The following is an 18,663-nucleotide window of genomic DNA, read 5'->3' on the forward strand; positions in this document are numbered from 1 at the left end:
TCTATTAATGATACAAGTAAAAATATACTTTGTAAGGATTATTATTTTTATTAATGTGCAATAATTTTAACAATGTTATACTGCGTTTGATGCATAATTTGTCTCAAGTAATCAAATAATTACTCGGTGACTTACTCTCTAATTGTAAGATACTTCAGCGTGCTAGCTCTCTGTAAAACTATTAAATCCGACTAACTGCAGAGGGCAATTTGTGGTATGATATTCACAGAACAGCGGATCTTCGTGCCAAGTGCGATTATTAATATACGACCTGAAAGCAAGAGTAATTAACATACTGATATGTAAGTCATATTAATATTTCGGTACTCACCCTGCAAGTAGCTTTAATATTTTCCCTATAACGCCGTCCTTCCGCCTCACGTATTGTAACCCCTGACAGATGTTCTTCAGCAAGCAGGAACGGCCATCGAAGCCATGGCTGAAATAATAAAATGGTACGTCTAATTAAAATTAATAAATTGTAATCAATATGATACTGAAATAAACGTTACTTCTATATTTCTCAATAATATCAAAAATAATAATAATTAACGGATTAATGAGAAGCCTAATAATCGTCATAAAATCTTTCAACGAAATAATGAAGAAACTATATAATTAGAAATATTATCGGAAATTATTGCGGAGTTGCATTTATTCCAGCGCCCTTAATTATCCTAATCGTAATTATTGCTTGGAAGTTGCGCCAAGCATCTGCATGCGTAAGTCGATCTCAATATAAAACGTTGGAAAAGGATGTTGTCCACGAAACTGCGGCCAAAAACTGTGCAAATGGTCGTACCGACGACGGCATTGCGTCGTTGGCTATTCGATCTTCGCGATGGCGGAAGTCCTCGGTCAGCCAGCCAGAAATCCACCCGCACCATTCTGGTACCAACTCTGCTCGACCAATTCTAAACCGTCCCTCGCTATCTTCTACATTCGCTTCCCGACATGCTGCCGCCGTCTTATACCCGTTTCCACGCGATCGTTGCCGTTTCTGCATTATGCAGCGCAACTATTGCAGTATTTATTTATTACCCTTTTTTTTATTACCTTTCGTACACGAGTTCGGCGCATTTGTGGATGTCTGGAACGGACCGGACGTTTCGAGGCCCACCGGTAGTCGGCAGTTCCCATGCCGCCTTAAAACCCGCTGCGTGCGCGAAGATTGTCGTGTAAGGCAGAGTGTTTATCTTGTAGTTTAGCCGATACTGAAAAAGATCATTTATTTACCCCAGAATTAATTTACAGTTTCAAACAAGCACAAGTCGAATAAACAAATCTAAGTGCTTGCGTGGAATTCTCATACATTAAAAGACGCAAAATGTATCCCGAATATACATATTCAGACATTTTAGTACAGCTTGATGTGAATTTAACAATTTGTATATTCAAATAAATCAAAAATTAAGAGATAAAAAAGATGACTTAAACTTATTTAACATAGCTATTCAAATGTTCTCAGAGCTCTTAGTTCTAGTCGCGATCTAGATCTTGATTTCGTTACTTCAGCTGTTCAATCACGTGTGAGCGTGAGCGAAATAATTTTACGTGGATTCTGCATTCCGCGTGTGCAAGGAGAACCTTCCCAGAACCTGCGAGAACAGGGATCGAGGAGGGAGGAATGTGAAATCGCGTGGAATTTTACCTGTAACTTTCTCACGGAATCCGAAATCATAAGTTCGTATCAAAGGATCTCTCGCGAGCGCGTATGAAATCGCCGTAATCTTCGTAAAGGAACTTCGTGAATTTTCGATCAAGCCGTTCAATTCCCCGGCGGTTATAGAACGGGAATCGCCCGGGCGATTCTCGTCTTATCCGAATTACTGTTGCGAATTATTCCGCTATCTGCGTGAAAACGGGGGGGAGGTTCGCGAACGTTACCGGTGACTCTCTCGCGTCGCGTATCGCGTATAAGAGCGAATTATTTTCCACCCTCCGTCGCGGGACCATCGTTCTGTGATCAAATCTTTATGTTCGGCCATAAATAACGAGACACTTATCGTAAAACTGCGTCTCCGCGCTGTGATTTTCCCCCGAGTTATTCCCTCATTTACTCGCGCGAGCAATACCACGAGAAGTTCGCGCCACTCGCGTCGATCTTTGATCTTACGTAAACAAGTTCTCGGATAGCAATTTGTACGCATTCGTAAAACGTTAAATAAAGATATTTGAAAGATCGTCAGAGACTTAATAAGTTTTCTCATAACGTAACATATATACGACGTTTCTTTCGCCTTGTTCCTATTCTTCTATTCTAATATGATTGAATATTTAGAGAATTGGCACTTTATATATGTTATAATTACACAAACAATTAAACTTAGATAGATTTGAAAAACGTAGATGACAAAATTAATCTTATGCAATTATCTGGCTGGATTGTCTAACAATAATGCTCGATTATTCACCGGTACGTCTACCCCGCGTCTAAATCGCGGCGCTTGATTTCCGGCGTTTTCCTCTTTGCAAGAAACCGCCGCGGATAGAATGGCGAGGCAGAACCGTGTCGGTTCCGCGGTGCCTATTAACCGTGCGAATCGCCGTGCAGGGTATTGCTCACGGTGTAAATGCGACAGAAGGATGGTGTCGCCTGGATCTGGCAAGCCGTTTGTCAGTGTCCCGCCACCTTACCGCGTTGTAGCCATCCCCCGTTTCTTAGCGGCCGAAAATACGATAAGGCAATCGGATTTATGCGCAGCTCGCCAGACAGAGACCGCCAAGACGAAGTCTGTATGTGCACTGGATCGTTGCATGGTGCATAATTTTCCGGCTGCGTTCAAAACGCGTGCAAAACGCTTGCGGGGAGGCCAGATAAGAAGCTCGTACAGAACGTAATTTTGCGTATCCCTCTGTTCGCCGGCATGCACAAAATTTTTAATTAAAAGATTAAACGTTGATGCATAAAAATTGTAATATAAATCTGAACTCAATTGTATCAAATCAGTAAGTGTTCATTGATGTATTTATTATGATAAACATATAGACGAATGAAATTTTTTCTTCTAGATAAATATTTTATATACTAATTATATACTAATTTTAGATAAATTTAAGCTAATTACAGCTAATAAATTTAAGCTTTCAATTTGAGTAATATGTTATGCAAACACCGATAAAAATAATCTGTTAAATATGTATGTTTCTATGTGATGTATGTAGAAGGGATATAACGAGACAACGTTGATTCATGCATATTGATTCTAAGCTCTGTTCCCGTCCTGTACGTCGGATAATGTACATGGTGAACACGGCGTGTATCATCGCTGCTGCGGTGTACCTCGTTGTAAGTGCGCTAGATCATTACAAGTTGTATAATTCTTCTGTCAGAGAGGATAGCTCGCGAACGCTAAAGTCTCAGAGACACACCTGCTTCTTACCAATGCGAGGGCATAATATGTGTCTATTTTTTTAGAAATAAAAATGTTTTAAATAGGATTAAGTCAGCAAATTAACATAAATGTAAGCGCGGCGCGCTTTTAACAGTAAATCGATACAATCTTAAGAAGATTAACAATAATCCGTGATATTTGTAATTTGCAATTTTTAATTGTTTAATCAACTATGTTAATAATATGTAATAATATGTGAGCGAATTGCACGTGTCTCAATCTTGTTTCTCGCAGGCTGAAAAATACACATTTATTGGCAATTATTGATTCCGATATAATTGTGTAATTTATGCAATCTGCATAACGTATATAAATATCGGGTATAAAATTCAAATTAATTTATATTCGAAATCAGCCTCAAATTAAATAAATATCGAGTAAAATTCAATTTAAATTCGGAACGAACCGTTTGATTAATTTCGTGAAAAAGCGTTATGGCGTATCCTTTAATTTACCTTAACGATAATGCCGAGCATAAAGTTGCCGGCTTGTCAGATCCAGCTGCTTCGTAATAATGCCGTTTTCCCTCCGAATAACCAACAACCATGACGCATCGGTCCTAACGCGACACACTCCGAGTACACCAAAAATTGATGCGACTCCGTGTGTTAAGGCATTTGTCGCACCTGGTGTATGTACTTACGTCGCGAAGAGAGAGCGTATAGCTTCATCCCGTATTAATGCCTCGCGCTACATCGTGTTTCAAAATATGCCCGCCATCCGCGACTTCGTGCCTTTTAAAGCGAAAATACGGGCAGCTCCGATCGGTTTACATTACAGCCGGTCTCGTGTAGGTATGGCGCATAAATTCACCCTCGCGCGTTACAGCACGGCGCGCCGGAGGCTGCATAAACAGTGCCGTCTATGCACCGGCACGGGGGATGATGCGGGGATATGGTTATACAACATTGATTCTTACGGCTTTTTACGATCCGCCCGGAACGGCGGAACCATTTGCCCATTCGCCATTGACGCGCATCCCTTTAATACGTCGAAATTGCGAGCGATGCGTTTTTTTTTTCACGAGTGTATGGATTTCCATCTATTTTACATATCCCATATTCCCTTCAGCCTGAGATAGGATTAATTCGTATTTTCGTTATTATCTGCTGGACACACACTCGTGCACACATATATCACAATTCATTACATTCCATACATCGTAATAACCGATCTTGATAAAATTTATTCGCGAAATACTGCCTGTCTATTTCCAAACGCGATTGTAATAATTTGAAATTATACGATTTGATCGAAAATTATGTTACGACTGATTTGTAAGATATAACTGACGGTCACGGAACTGAGTCCTCATAACTCGCAATTGTAGATTTCTTCTTATTTCTTGTGTGTACGTCGTACACCGTATACGCTTCGAGAACCGTTTTTTCTCTCTTTTCCGTATTAGCAAGAAATAAATTCCGTGCCCATCTCAACTTTCAATACGAAGAATTCATTTGGGAATACGCAGCAGAGAGCACGTCGATGCGAGAAGTTTCGAAAACTGCTGCTTATATCCACGGCTGTCAAAAATAAACCTACATTACGTGGTTCAACGTGCAACTTTAGTCTCAGAGGCGTCATGTAGCACGGGCGCCCAGCTTCGGGAAAAGGTAAGATATATATCCGCGTTACGCGTTCGACGAAGCGCTGGACGCGAAATCGTATAAATTACGGTAGGGTGTTTTCATAACATGCCCCGTATCCGCGCGCGCAGCTGTTTCGCGAGAGAGAGAGAGGCCGGAAAAAAAGCACGGCAGCCTTTTTCAGCATTTGAATATTGGAGTATCACGAGGCGACCGGTTCGCGGCGAGAGAACGATTCCGAAATCGGCGGAAAAACCGAAACCAGCCGGAGCCAAATTACTGGACGCGCGCGACGGAATTCGCGTAAAATAAAAAAAAAAATTCCGCGAATTTCTCACGAACGGCGCATTCTCGCGTAATGAGAATGTAATTAATCGTGAATGGTATAATGTATGTGTGTCTGTCGCCCAGATTTTCGTCGCGCGCATCAAGGACGCAAAATATTCCCGATGGCATTCTTCGCAATAAAATTTAACGATCGCCAGCGATATTCGCGCGATATATGTATTTTATCACGGGAGTGATATTTTTTGATAGAAACGCGCGCGCGTTCCAATCAAACGCGTAGAAACATCCGTTCTACGCACGGTAGAATTTCAATTTAGCTCATAGAAGGTCAAAGCAAAACAATCATTTGCGGAATGCTCTGTGAGAATATTGCGATCTTGGCCCATCTATGGCTGACATGTGTGTGTGTGTGTGCGTGTGCGTGCGTATGTGTGCGTGTGTATTTAGCCTTTAATCCTTTAGCTACTGCTCTGATGTAGTCGGAGCATTTACATGAGCATATTAAGTCGCTTAATTACAGTTGAACAGCCGCGACATATAAACGTTAGATCGGCTGCGTTATTTTATGGTGGCAGCTGTCTCGATATTTACCGCGTTTACTTTTTAACTCGACTCTTCCTCAAGACAGATAACGTCCATCACAGTTTTGACGGACGCGCGATGATCGCGTTCTGCTCATAATTTTTGCGCTACAGTTTGCCCTGAAATCGCTGTAACGTGGAAAATTGCTAAATCGATCGTGTGCCTGCCGTCAAAATTTGATGAATCGTCAATTTAACGTTTGTTAACTTTTTTCCATGCCGAGCGTTTTACGATGCAAACTGGTTTCAGGCAGTTTGCGTTGCTGTAACAACAATGCTGCAGCGCCTCTCCACGATTGTCTCTGTTTTAGCGGCTCTCGTTAAATTTTCCACAGAATCATTCAATTATCTTATAGCTGCTGTCTACAAAATCCATCTTACAGAGTTTTTGCGATATTTATTTCAAAGATGAATAAACGCTACTCATTTGATTTCCACGCAAAAATTCCACAGAAAATAATTGAAATCTTTTTATTCCCCTATAATTATTCCGTAATAACTAATAAATTCAAAATCAAATAAAGATATAAAATCGAATGATACTTTTAGTTTTAATTAACAAGCAGAAAATCGCAGTAAAAAGGTGAGAATAATTAACAGTCGACTTTTCGTTCAAGATAATAAAGAGCGACATTTTCTTCAAAATCTTGCGTGCTGAACGCACGTAAAAGGAGTATTACGTGACACTTACGAAAAAGGTGCTGCCTTTGCGGAAGGCCAGGGCCCTGACCGCTCTTCCGGAGTGCGTGGGTCTCGCTGTCGCGAGGAGGATGAGGTAGACACTGCACCAAAACCGCGGACGCATAATCGGCGGTGTCGAGACGAGGGATGCGGGATCAGGGCCAAGGGATACTTAGGAGAACAAAGTTATTGTGAAATCCGTTCCGAGTTTTGCGGAGAGAGACGGAGAGAGGGGGAGAGAGAGAGAGAGGGGGAGAGAGAGAGAGAATCTTCGACGTGACACGCTTTACGCCAGAATCCGCCGACGCTTAGCTCGAACAACCACTACGATCGCTCGTGCAACCTCTCCGCCCGGGGGCTTTCCCCCTCCTACCGTTTCCGACCTCCGCTCTCGCTCTCGTCTCGGCTCTCGTTTCGTTGCCAATTATGAGGAGCGTGGTTAGCGCTAATTCCACGAGATACACTGGCCGCTTAATTCCGAACGAGCGTAACTGCGAAAGTTATTCCCGCCCCGAAGTACCGACGTGTACTTACCTACGCCACGCTTTTACGCGCCCCGAAAGCACCGATCAATTACCGGTCCACGAATCCAGTATTTAACTGGTCGTCGCGGAATGTTTGCTCTTTGAGCGACAAATTATCCGATACTCGCTTAGCTCGTTACTTTCATGCCTTTCCTGAAATTCTTTTAACCAGTATTGTTAAAAGGGAAGCACGATCCATTTTTCCTGCAAGACCGTGACTTTTACTGTGTCAAAAACTTCGCTAAATGTCTCTATATGTAGAGACAGCTTGCGTTGGAATTAGGAGAGAGAAAAAGAATATTGTTAAAAGTAGCCTTGAAATGAACATATGATTACTTCTGTGATCATACTGGAAAAGCAGAGACAGAGAGAAGAAAAATAAAGGTGACCAAAAATTATTGTCTTCTTTTAAAAGGTATATAATTTTTCTCTCTAAAAGATAAAATTTTCTTTACTGCTTGTAGCTTTGAGTCCAAGAAATTATTAAGAATTGTTATGTTTATTTCTTATTGTTTAAAGTAATTGCATCGAAAACTTAAGGACCAAACGATCGACTCAATACAGTCGTTTCTACAGATCCGGTGAAAACGGCACTTTCTCTCTCACTTGAATCGGTCTTGACTATCCTTCTTCCACCGTTTCGTACCAATTAGTAGAAACGCGGTTAACATTAAATCAGAAAGATACGATGATTGTACTTAATTTAACTCAAGCGTAACTGAACGCGACAATTCTCTGCGCGGGTTTTTCGACTACGAATCGATCGAATCCTTTTTCTCTTTTATGATCCTCATAATAAATAATTCCGTGAGAAGTAGCCGAAAATATATTCTACATTTTATCTTTATAAAAGAATCGCATTGAAAGTACTTAATTTATTATCGATGTGTTAATGGAGGAATATTAAAAAGTTTTGCAATACGAATTAATAATAGTCATAAATAAATTTTAAAAAATTATGACAAAGAAAACCCTTTCTTTAAAAAACCCTTTCTTTAAAAAAATAATAACAAATTTTAATTATTTTAATCGTAAATAAATCAGCTATGATCTGTAAGAAAGATAAATACCGGGCTGACAAAATTAAAATCAGTGTATCAAAATTTACTTTTATACTAATAGTTTATCTTAACTTGTCGTGAATTGGAAAAGACTAAAATTTAACGTTATTTTTGTTTGCAAAATGAATAGTCAACGTTACTGCCTCAGTAATGTCCACAACATTGAAGATTTACCAAGATAGGTATCTTTCATTCTTCTCTCGCTTTGAGCGATCCTGAGATGGCACAAAAGTGCCGAGAGATGCCTGGGGGCGCCCCGGGGCACACCTTACGTTCTTTTTTTTTTATGTTGGCTTATCTGTTTTTTTTATGTTGGCAAGTACTTTTTCCCCCGAATCTTGATAAATTTTCTTGCGGCGATAAAACTCACCGTCATAGAGCATAGATTATTCCCTGGGCAGTATCAGAATATCCAGAAATTTATTCTGTGCCTAGTCCTTATATGTTGACGTTACCGAACATGATCGTTATCGAGAAATTAAAGAGCTCTTACTTTTAAATTGATTTAGATGTACGGAATTATTGAATCTCAACAATGATGTTTTAATAATAATTTCTTAATATTGACTACTACACATCAATCTAAATTCAAATACTCTTTTAATATTTATAATTTTTAAGCTAAATGTCGCTTTAATATATAACCTTACAACCGCCTAGCGGCTGAAAAGACAAATTATTTATCGATAGGTGCGGAGATTTCCACATATATCCCTGTGTGATTAGCTGAAAAATATTTTATAAGACTCGTGCACGTGTGTATTCATAATTCTTGTTCACATACAAAAACATTGAATACCGCTTTTAGAATCAGCTATTTAATTAAAGCAGTTGTTGAAAATAATACGTATATTTCCATCCTAGAGAAATGTTTATCCGTCAATATATTTTACTCTTTCAGTATATATAATACAAATCACGTTAAATACATATCACTGTCGAGAAACACCAAAACAGAAAGTGTATCCTACTTTTATTTTTTTTTGCTTACGTATAAACTCAATGATAAATTCTCACAATCAGTATTAAGTTATATACTGCTTTGTCTAAATTGTTTCATAATAAAAATTTCTTCCAGATTAGTTGATTCGTGAAGATAACTTTGCGCTTTATTATATTATTTTTGAGATTTGATCTAAAATTCCTTGACCAGGAAGACACGATCTGTAGATCCGCGAGCAATCCTGATATTCTCGTCCAAATTCTAGTGCTTGTAAATACTCGGAGTCTAAAGGTGTGTCGCTTTTTCGAGGCCTAAAATGAATAAACATCATATCTCTCTATTTTAAAAGGCGTAGCAATACTTAAATTCGTAACGAGAATTAAAACTTAAATATTCTTACGTGAGCAAAAGGTGCAACAATTCCCCCACAAGTCCCTCGTCCTCTAAAGGCATCGTTGCCGTTTCGCATATGCTCTTTTTCATGCATTCTCTTCCATCTATTCCCCTTCTATGAATTACGATTATTGAAAGAAAAAACAATTATACATGTATAATCGCAGCAGTTGTTTAATTGCAGTTGAATAAACAAATAAAATATTATTAATTATCTGCCGCTCTTGTTTACGCATGTGTTTTGATACGTTAATTAGGTCATTATATGTAAAAGACACTTTTACGAAAAAAAATGGTACTTTCTATCCTTGCAGATAATTTTGCCCGACTCTGTCGCGAAGGAGAAATTTTAATTATTTCTTCAAACGTTCTGCTACCTGCTAATTATCTCTTCAAATATCTGCTGAAGTGTTCGTATCTCAGGACGCGTATATCCGCAAATAACGTGGTAAATTTCGCTCGAGATATCTCACATGAAGAGATGACGCTTACCTCTCGAATTCCTCCTCCAAGAGACGGTAGACGGTCATTCTTTCGTTCCAGCTAACGCTTTCACGTAGTCGTCGCGAAGACGACGACGCGAAGAACTCCGTGAAGAGTGTCGCGTTCTGCGGCAAGAGGTATTGGAACTGTAAGTTCTGCCCGTAAACTAAAATCCTGCCTGAGAGCTGTACGGGCACTGCAAATCCCACGATGAGCTTTATCACAGATACAATGAGCAGATGAATTTCAACGAATGTATCGGCGTGCTTACATCACAAGAATATTAGTTCAGCTATTTACACAAGTATTCTAAATATATATTTAGATATCTGAATGCGCTTCGGATAGACCGGGAGTTACGATGTAAATAAGACACATTTTCTTGTAAGAGAATCACGAATGTTCGAAAACAAAAATTATAATAAAATTGAAGGAGCGATACGAGTTGCAGCGAGTGACAACTTTCCTCGAAAATTTCTCACGAAATAGCGCTGCGAGATTCCAACCAAAGTAACATCGAGACGGATCAGACGCGTTTGCATATTTCTCGAAGAACTCGAAGGATCTTACGATCGTGGTTTAAATCACAGTGCTATCTTCGTTTCTCCCTCTCCCCTTCCCCTTCTTTCCCTTTTTCGCGCAGGAAACATCTCTTTTTCTTTATCCTCAAAAATAAAGGATTTATCTCTTTCTCAAGTGATCGAGATAAAAGCGTCACTTCCTCTCGGTCGGAGCTAGAATAAAAGGTACTGGCCGCGAGCGGATATATCGCGAGGGGCAGTTTACTCGCTCATCCGGAAAAGTATAGACCGAAGATACGGGGAACGAAAAACGTACGGGAATTAATTTCGTGATTTTCTCGAGTCAGCATACGACGGGAGATTGGGAGGGCGAGAGAAACCGCGGGCGCTTCCGCCGCAACTCGGAGGACGCGGATGCTGAGTAGCGTCGTCGCTGATGCCATCTCGCGATAGACGCATAAAAATTCATATGCTAATACCCGGTATGTGTAGGCCGTAAAAAATGAGATTGGTGGGAATAGACGAGTAGGTCTCGCGAATTCATTTTAGAGATTACGCGATGTCGTAAATCACCCGCGAAATGAAAGAAAAAAACCTATGTCTGTGTGTGTGTGTGTGTGTGTGTGTGTGTGTGTGTGTGTGGTCTAGCTTGGCACGACGCAAACAAAGATACGGCACGAGGCGAGGAGAGGGGGGGGGAGGGCACCAATAACGATAATATCGGCGTCTGTTGAATGTAAAGATGTGCAACCGATGGTCCGATCGCAGCGCGCGCGATCGAGAAGAGATTGATGAGCGGCCCCGAGAAGAAAAATGCGAGAGAGGAGGCAAGAACGCTGCCACTACCCCCGTATCGAAAAACGGATAGGTAGGGGATAGACAATGAAAAGCGTGCGCGAAACTTTGTGCAGTAAGACGCATCAACGCGGAATATTGAGAGAAGGCTCCTGTTGTGTTTTACGTTGCATCACACGTTTCCTCGACTACGGTAGTTTAATTGCAGCTTTGCCCATGGACGAGATCCCTCTATCCTTACGCTATTTTCGCAACCTGCAGATGACGGAGGAGCCACTTACAACTCTCTGGCAACTCGCCAGACCTGTCCTTCCTCCTACATCAGTTTTTATGACGCGCGACGCTTCTTCTACTTTGCTTAGATGCCTCGTATCCTTTATGCAAGAGCTAACCGACGTCGCCAAGACAGGCTGCCAATTTATTTACATTAACTCCTTACGTTACGCTTTCCTGCTTCTCGAAAAACGTTATGAAAATACGGGCGATACACATGAGTAATTTAATAATGCTAAGTGAAGTATTCGTTTTATGTTCCAAAGATGTTATTTCGTACTATATAATTACTTGTGTTAAAATTTTCGTTAAAGCTTGTACAAATACACCGTATGGACACAACGAGCGTGTTTACCTTTTCCGTTTCTTGCCCGTCTCGTTCAACGAGGTGAGAGAAGTATTTTGTTCGCAAATAGAAAGAATTTAAACCTGTCTGTAGCATATATGATATAAAAATATTTCAAGTGCAAAGTAACTATTTAAAAGTAACATTTAAAAAAGTAGTTGTTAAAATGATAGAAGAGTACGTCACAACACAAAAACGAGTATTACGTAAGAGAGAAAAGAAATAAAAATTTTATTTCTTCAAAATATAATTTTTTGCACAAGACACAAATTTCCCGAGATTCGAGCATCGTCTTAGAGTTGAAAAATGTAATATTGTACGTTTGTCTTGATTTTTTTCCCCGAAGTTTAATATCCAGCTCGCACGAATGCCTTCATCTTTTCTACCGATTTCTTGTGTTTTTCGCGCTACACCCAGTCTGGTTTCGTCGAACCACTGGTAAATCGCACAACATTTCCGTTATGCAGCGACCCGTATACATTGCAGGAATCTGAATTCGTCGTCCTGCCGCGAGGGACGGACGACGAATCGTCCTCGACCGATCGTCCTCTACTTATTGGAAGAAGCAGGAGAGAGATCGATATCCCATTCTAAATATCTGTTCCCCGGAAGGACGCCGAAGCGCGCGCTGCGCTCGCGGCGGCGCGCGGCGTTTTGTTTTCTCTGCTAAGTTGCATTTTCGGAATGTATTTACATTAGGAATCCCGGAGGCTCTCGCCGCGATCGTAGCCCGAGCTTTGTAATTCCAAATGTTTACCTGGGAATTTACCTCTGTTACGGATATTGCACATTTGTTAAAGCGGTGGGTGCTACCGATCTCGAGAAGAAACGCACGCAAGCCTCTTGTGGCACCAGCTTCGGCGAGCTTCCCTCGTGGTATTTAACGGACATTGTGTAATCCAATATCATAGCATCAGACATACAATAACGGGGGCATTCGCGAAATATATATTCAAGCCGCACTTTATTAACGATGCATTTTATTGCGCATGGCAGTATTTACTGCGCGGGAAGCAATACTCCGAGGAGAAAGAGCTTCGTCTTTCCCGCTCTTCACCGCTCGTTTGTGCTCGTCGCGAATCACAATCAAACCTCGACATAATTTCCTCCGCGAGTTTGCACGTGCGGTGATCCGAACGCGCCCAATTCGCCTTTCCCCTTTGGCCGCCGGCGTTTTAAAAGGCAAACATTCAAATATTTACAATTACCGCGCTGCTCCTTGGATTAAAGGGTCTTCTCGACTTTCCGGGGAGAACAATTGACTACCTCCGCGTTATAACGCGAACGGTCGTGACGTCGTTTTTCTCCGTTCGTTTGTACACGTATGCCAGCGCGCCATGTTTCGATACCCTTTCATGTGCACTTGCGTTTTACGAATTTTTTTACTTTCTATTTTCACGAAATAGTAAAAAAAAAAGAGTTCAACGATTGTTCACGCTGCCAAATTCTTTTCTGGAACGTCGTGTTTTATATTTTTAGCATTACTCCGCGATATTTTCCCTATGCTGGAAGAAATGATATAACCTTGACATTTTGCCAATTTATGATAACTCAATTCTCTCCTTCTCAATTACGTTCTGCTGATAAACATTATTTTTATATTGCACGGCAGTAGAAGTATATTTACAAAAGACGAGAGAAATGAGTTCTGAAGAAAGGCTATATATTTAAATAAAAAATAAGTAAATATAAAAAAAAATAACAATTCCGATGGCGCAATGGCAATGCAGATAATAATATGTTTTTGATGTTAAAAAATATAAAATTTCGTCAAGACACGTACAGCGTTAATTTCCGATAATTTGCAAATAAATGTCTTAAGTATCGCTCACAAAATTTATGAACATTATAATTATAATTCATAGATACATTATTTATCTAGATTTAAAGTAATAATTAATCCTCTTCAGTTTCTATCATCTATAATCGGGTAGCAAAGCTCGAAACGGGAAAGTGAAGAGGAAGAACTAATATTCTTTCATTACTGATTACTCCTACAATTCTAAAACCACTTATTTACACACTGATCAGATACTCCATTGAGTTTTCGTTTAATTTCCCCTAAGTTTTCCTTCCTTTAGAGAGAAAGAGAGAGCGAGAGGGCCGAGAAGGAGGTAGATATAGTACTAATAACCGAGAATATCTCGTAGAGGCAGCGAAAACGAAGACAACCCATCACGACATCGAATCGTCTCATCCAATTGCGAAAACTGCACAGCAGGAGTTTTCCAATTTAATTAGTGGATTTAAGGGCGGACCGCAGATAAAACTGCAGTTAATTATCAATGGCGTCCTGTGGCGAACGCCGGGACATACCCGCCATTTAAATTTGTTCCCCTGCTTTTCCTGCCGCCGAAGACACTAGCAGCACTGACACCGATAGCGTGAAATTGTAATTTAAAGAAAATTTAATGTGCTTCGTTACTTTGCCTTCGAGATGATTTCGATCCCACCGTGTTAATTAAGCTTGGCTTGAACAAATTTGTAGAGAAGATCACAGGATAATGTATGTGAGAGCAATTTTTGTTTTAATATTTAACGAGAAACCTCAGAAAGAATAATTATAAATAAATTAATGTATAACAAAATAAAATTTTATCTACCGAGCTTTCGCTTTTTCTCAACTTTTTTTATTATATTTTTTATTATTTATAAAAACTAAAATGTGTATAAATATATAAAATATTTTATAATTAGATGTTTCAATCTATGCAACATTTTTCCTGACTTAACAAATAATAAATTACAAATTGTAGCTTCCAGTAAAGGCTGTAAATAATTAATTACGGGCATTTTAATTAAATTATTAATTAGGCGTTGTGTTCGAGTCACGTTTGTAGAGAAGCTACATAAATTGTGTTTTTACTTAACGATTAATGTTAAAACGACGAGACAACGAAATGGAACTGAAATTTTACTATGCAAAGAATATTTCTTTGGGAAATGAAAACTTTATTTCAGTAGGATTCAGACTGTGCAGGATGATTACAGAAATCTACCACGTCTAAAGATAGGAGTATCATTGGTTCGTCAGGTGGAATATATTTGCCGTGAGATAGAATCCGCATCTTCGCGAAGAGGACTCGCCATCATTTCGCTCGGCGAAGTATTACGCCGTGAGAATCGTAATTAGTTAGCGCGTCTTCTTGAGGGAAATATTCTGACACAGAAAATTTTCAAATACGCGCGCAGCGAGAAGTACTTCAAAAATTAATTCCCAAACTAATCAGGATCCTCGACTCGAAGCGAGGAACTCCGTAACGATAAAGTTAAAAACCAATGAAGCGATATTACGCCGCGTACCGAGGAAAAGTGATACTCTCTAGAGTTAAGAAGCGCTTAAAAATACCTTGAATGTTCCTCCATATGGGTAGACGATTGGCGGCGGGAACAATATCTGTCTTCTCGATCTAGACGTAAAACCCTCGCTTCTCCAACAATATAACACGAGAAAACTGAGCAGGAACATCTTTCTCGCCATTAGGAACTGACAGAACTGATGAAAGAAATATATAATGCAATTTATTTCTAACATATATAAAATATAGATTCTTCACTTTGACCTAATGTAGCGAATTAGGTATTGTGTATTTGCCCACGCTTTCCTTCGTGTGTATTGTGATCTCGCGTACCAGTTTCAACAGTAATACGAATATACTCGAGAAAAAGACAGTTTAAGCAAGAGAAACAGGCACAGTTTTGTACGCGGGGCAGTTTTCAATAACAGCTTTTTTGACCGTTTAGGTCAACAACTGGTGTCACACGTTTCCCGTCAAAAAGCTGTACTGTCTGCTCAGAGTCCCACATTCGTCATTTATTGCGTTGCTTTTGTCCAAAAGCTGGCCGTTTTTTTTTTTACGTGAAACACGAAAAACAATATTATTCAGAATTGCCCCGTTGTTCTAAACTGCGCCCTCTTTATTTTTTGTCTCTTTGAGACGCGTAGCGCGGCTCATTAAAAGTTCATATCGCATATTCGTCACAATATGCACAAATAGCAAAATAATATCATTTTACAGGCGGAGCGACACAGCAAAAAAAGCTTTATCATTATTATGCATAGCCATATTGTTTGCATTTTTGCTTAGATTTTATAGTTTTATAGTCATTCAAAGTTTCTATTGTTAATTACAGATAATTGAAGTATAAATTGTGTCTTTATTTTATTTACCTAAGCCCGTTTTTAATTACCGTATGCAGAAGAACATGTGAGTGCTTACCGTAGTATTGATTACGAAAGAGAATAGACGCAGAAGTGAAGAGATCTACAAAAATACATTATTGTAATTAGCATATTATTCATTTGACTCTGTTACAATAAATAAATCAACCCTGCTTACAGACGACGGACTTACGCGCGGAAAAAATTACGCGGAAGAAACTTTTATTAGCAAAAATGGGGTAAATAAAATTAAAAGGGACCGGCTTGTAATAATTTTTATATTTCACGACTGTGTCGTAATATCACACTCCCCCGAGTCGATCCCACTGGATTCCGCGGGGGATACAAAGCGGGACGCACAATGGAGGAAGTATACCGTGATCCCGGGCTGAAAAGCGCGCGCGATTCTTGAACTCGCGTCGTATTCTGCGGATAAAATGTACGCTGCCACTGTCAGGGCGAATGAATTCGTATTCAGGTGTACCCCCCCCCCCCCCCGCGGGTGGCCGGCATTAAATATAGCTACTTTTATCAAGGGTGCAATTTATGGCGGCCTTTATGACCCGCCCTGTATAAGTATCGCGTTGCCTTCGCACTCGTGGGTGAGTACAGCCGCCGAAAATGGAGCTTCCCGCGGTAAATAACTCTAATGCCTGGCACCCGGAAAAGTTTTCTGGGTATCGCCCGAAGGGAGACCTCCGTCGTCACGGATTCGTCGTCTTTCCCTTTGACCTCACCTCGAGTAATACGCCACATCGCATCAAAACCTTGCTTACAAGTACGTAGATTCAAATCGCATACGATCTGGCGCAAGGAGTGAATCTTCTTGCATATTCCTTAAGAGAATTTATCGGGAAAATCATAATCTCATATTTTCAGCGCTTAAGAACGTACAATTATGTTCCGGTAATAAATGTAACTTGACGTAAGTCCTGTGGGCCTATTCTGTAACTCTTAACGACAGTTTCGTTATCGTTATATTTGCGTTGCGCAGATATTATATCTGGTAAAAAAGCTGCGCAATGATAATATAACGAAACTGTCGTTAAGAATTACAGAATAGGCCCACTGGGAATTTGGTGAAACGCGCTACAGTTAATCGACACTCATAAAATGGAGTAAGTGGCAAGGTTTAGTTAACATTAATTTTGAAAACAACGTAAAGATTATCTTAGGACCGTGATCGAATTTGCAGCGAATTTGTAGCGACATGTATTTCATCTAGCGCGAGCATACCTTTATAATCTTACGACCGAGAGCACAGTGAACTCGCTGCTGCAGGAGTGGCGCATACGCACGCTTGTCTGACTTTAACCGGCCGTTTCTACTTGCCCGTTTCGGAACTCCTGTCGGCGCACGTGGCCCGGCCTCGTGGAAATTAACGTAAATTCGTAGAGCCACACGAACTGCTTGCTCAGCGAGTCGACACCTGCGATGAATTATGGTCAAGCACGCTCAAATAACTTGGTACGCTCACAGAAAATCGCGACCGGAAGAGGCTCGGAGACGTTCTTGAAATTAACGATTAACGTTCCTGAAATTCGAACCGAATCCGTACATAAAGCTTAGCTCGCTCACAATCAGTATAAGCAGATTAAATATTTCTCTCGCAACTGCATCTCGAAAAATACGATTTATACCGGAGTTGCAAATAAAATTAATAATTATTTCGGGCAAAAATTTTATCTGGGTTTAAATATAAAATATATTTACTTGAACGCATACTGAATGTTACTATATAATATTAAGTTTTTTAATATTTTGTTGTTGCGTATAAAGTTGAATTACTGTCTTCACTGTGGACGAATAAATCTTCTACTGAATTATATTTTATCTATTTACGCTGAATTTAACTCCGCTTTTTTCGCGTGTACACAAACGTTGTTTAAATATACACTCATAATGTCAGGCATAATTAATCATCGTTACGCAGATTACTTCATGCGTCTCCTCCTTTTTTTCCACTCGGCGTTTCAATTAAATCCTATCACTTCTGCGTGTCGAGTGATGCAGCGCGTGTAACGTAATAGCGCGGAATATATACTTCGTAAAACTGTAACGACCAGGTTAAAGTTAATGACAAGCCATATACAATCCGAACAATGGAGGCGAAAACGCGCGCGCGGAAAGTAGCAGTCAGGTAACATCGCCGAGATAGATGGCAATCTACCGCTCACCCCCACTCCTGCGAATGTTTGTCAGTTCTGCCTTTGTAATCATTGTTTGCGGAAAGTTGTCACTACCTCTCCCCCAGGTGGGAATGCCCGCGACAAGTTCCGGATAAGGGGCGTCGCGCGGAACAAGTTTTGGAACAAGAAGATTACACGCTCAAGCTTCGGAGCCCCCGAGAAACGCGAAGGCAAAGAGGTTCCGTGAAAGGGAAGGAGCGCGTAGCGCGTAGGGTGTGTACCGGGGTGGAGATCGCACGTAAGGGAAGAGAGGGTGGAGAGAAAGAGAGAGAGAGAAGCCAGATGAGATAAATGGAGATGGGGTCGGAAAAGAAAGGGGGAGAGCGTAAATCGGGTGGGACTAAATGGAGAAGCAGGTCGTTACTCTACGTCGAGGGTAAATCTCCGCGAGTTAATGACTTGCGAAGTTTTAATTGATGCGCTATAATGAAACTATGTAATG

The 18,663-nt window shown here is 40.3% G+C and overlaps 2 protein-coding genes across 2 annotated transcripts; both read right to left on the bottom strand.

Moving 5' to 3' along the window:
• Positions 1–6: 6 nt before the first annotated feature.
• Positions 7–6,695, bottom strand: LOC139769066 (uncharacterized). The gene is made up of 4 exons (XM_071699822.1): positions 6,542–6,695; positions 1,057–1,214; positions 332–439; positions 7–271 (listed from the first exon to the last, which is right to left on the bottom strand). Exons 1-4 carry the CDS (start codon positions 6,653–6,655, stop codon positions 163–165), a joined length of 489 nt encoding a protein of 162 aa, XP_071555923.1. The 5' UTR covers positions 6,656–6,695; the 3' UTR covers positions 7–162.
• Positions 6,696–8,389: 1,694 nt separating this feature from the next.
• Positions 8,390–16,980, bottom strand: LOC139769129 (uncharacterized). The gene is made up of 4 exons (XM_071699917.1): positions 15,220–16,980; positions 9,945–10,150; positions 9,460–9,567; positions 8,390–9,370 (listed from the first exon to the last, which is right to left on the bottom strand). Exons 1-4 carry the CDS (start codon positions 15,403–15,405, stop codon positions 9,229–9,231), a joined length of 642 nt encoding a protein of 213 aa, XP_071556018.1. The 5' UTR covers positions 15,406–16,980; the 3' UTR covers positions 8,390–9,228.
• Positions 16,981–18,663: the final 1,683 nt, after the last annotated feature.

The sequence above is a fragment of the Temnothorax nylanderi genome, unplaced genomic scaffold, assembly GCF_030848795.1.
Source record: "Temnothorax nylanderi isolate EJ_2023f unplaced genomic scaffold, tnyl_v1.0 TNYL_tig0020_pilon, whole genome shotgun sequence".
Lineage (NCBI taxonomy): Eukaryota > Metazoa > Arthropoda > Insecta > Hymenoptera > Formicidae > Temnothorax > Temnothorax nylanderi.

Coding starts and splice junctions, on each gene's coding strand:
- LOC139769129 (XM_071699917.1), bottom strand. CDS start 15,405: ATGTTAGAAATAAATTGCATTATATATTTCTTTCATCAGTTCTGTCAG. Junction 10,151..15,219: donor CATATGGAGGAACATTCAAG/GTATTTTTAAGC, acceptor TCTGTGATAAAG/CTCATCGTGGGATTTGCAGT. Junction 9,568..9,944: donor TTGGAGGAGGAATTCGAGAG/GTAAGCGTCATC, acceptor CGTAATTCATAG/AAGGGGAATAGATGGAAGAG.
- LOC139769066 (XM_071699822.1), bottom strand. CDS start 6,655: ATGCGTCCGCGGTTTTGGTGCAGTGTCTACCTCATCCTCCTCGCGACA. Junction 1,215..6,541: donor GCAAAGGCAGCACCTTTTTC/GTAAGTGTCACG, acceptor GATCTTTTTCAG/TATCGGCTAAACTACAAGAT. Junction 272..331: donor ATATTAAAGCTACTTGCAGG/GTGAGTACCGAA, acceptor TCTTGCTTTCAG/GTCGTATATTAATAATCGCA.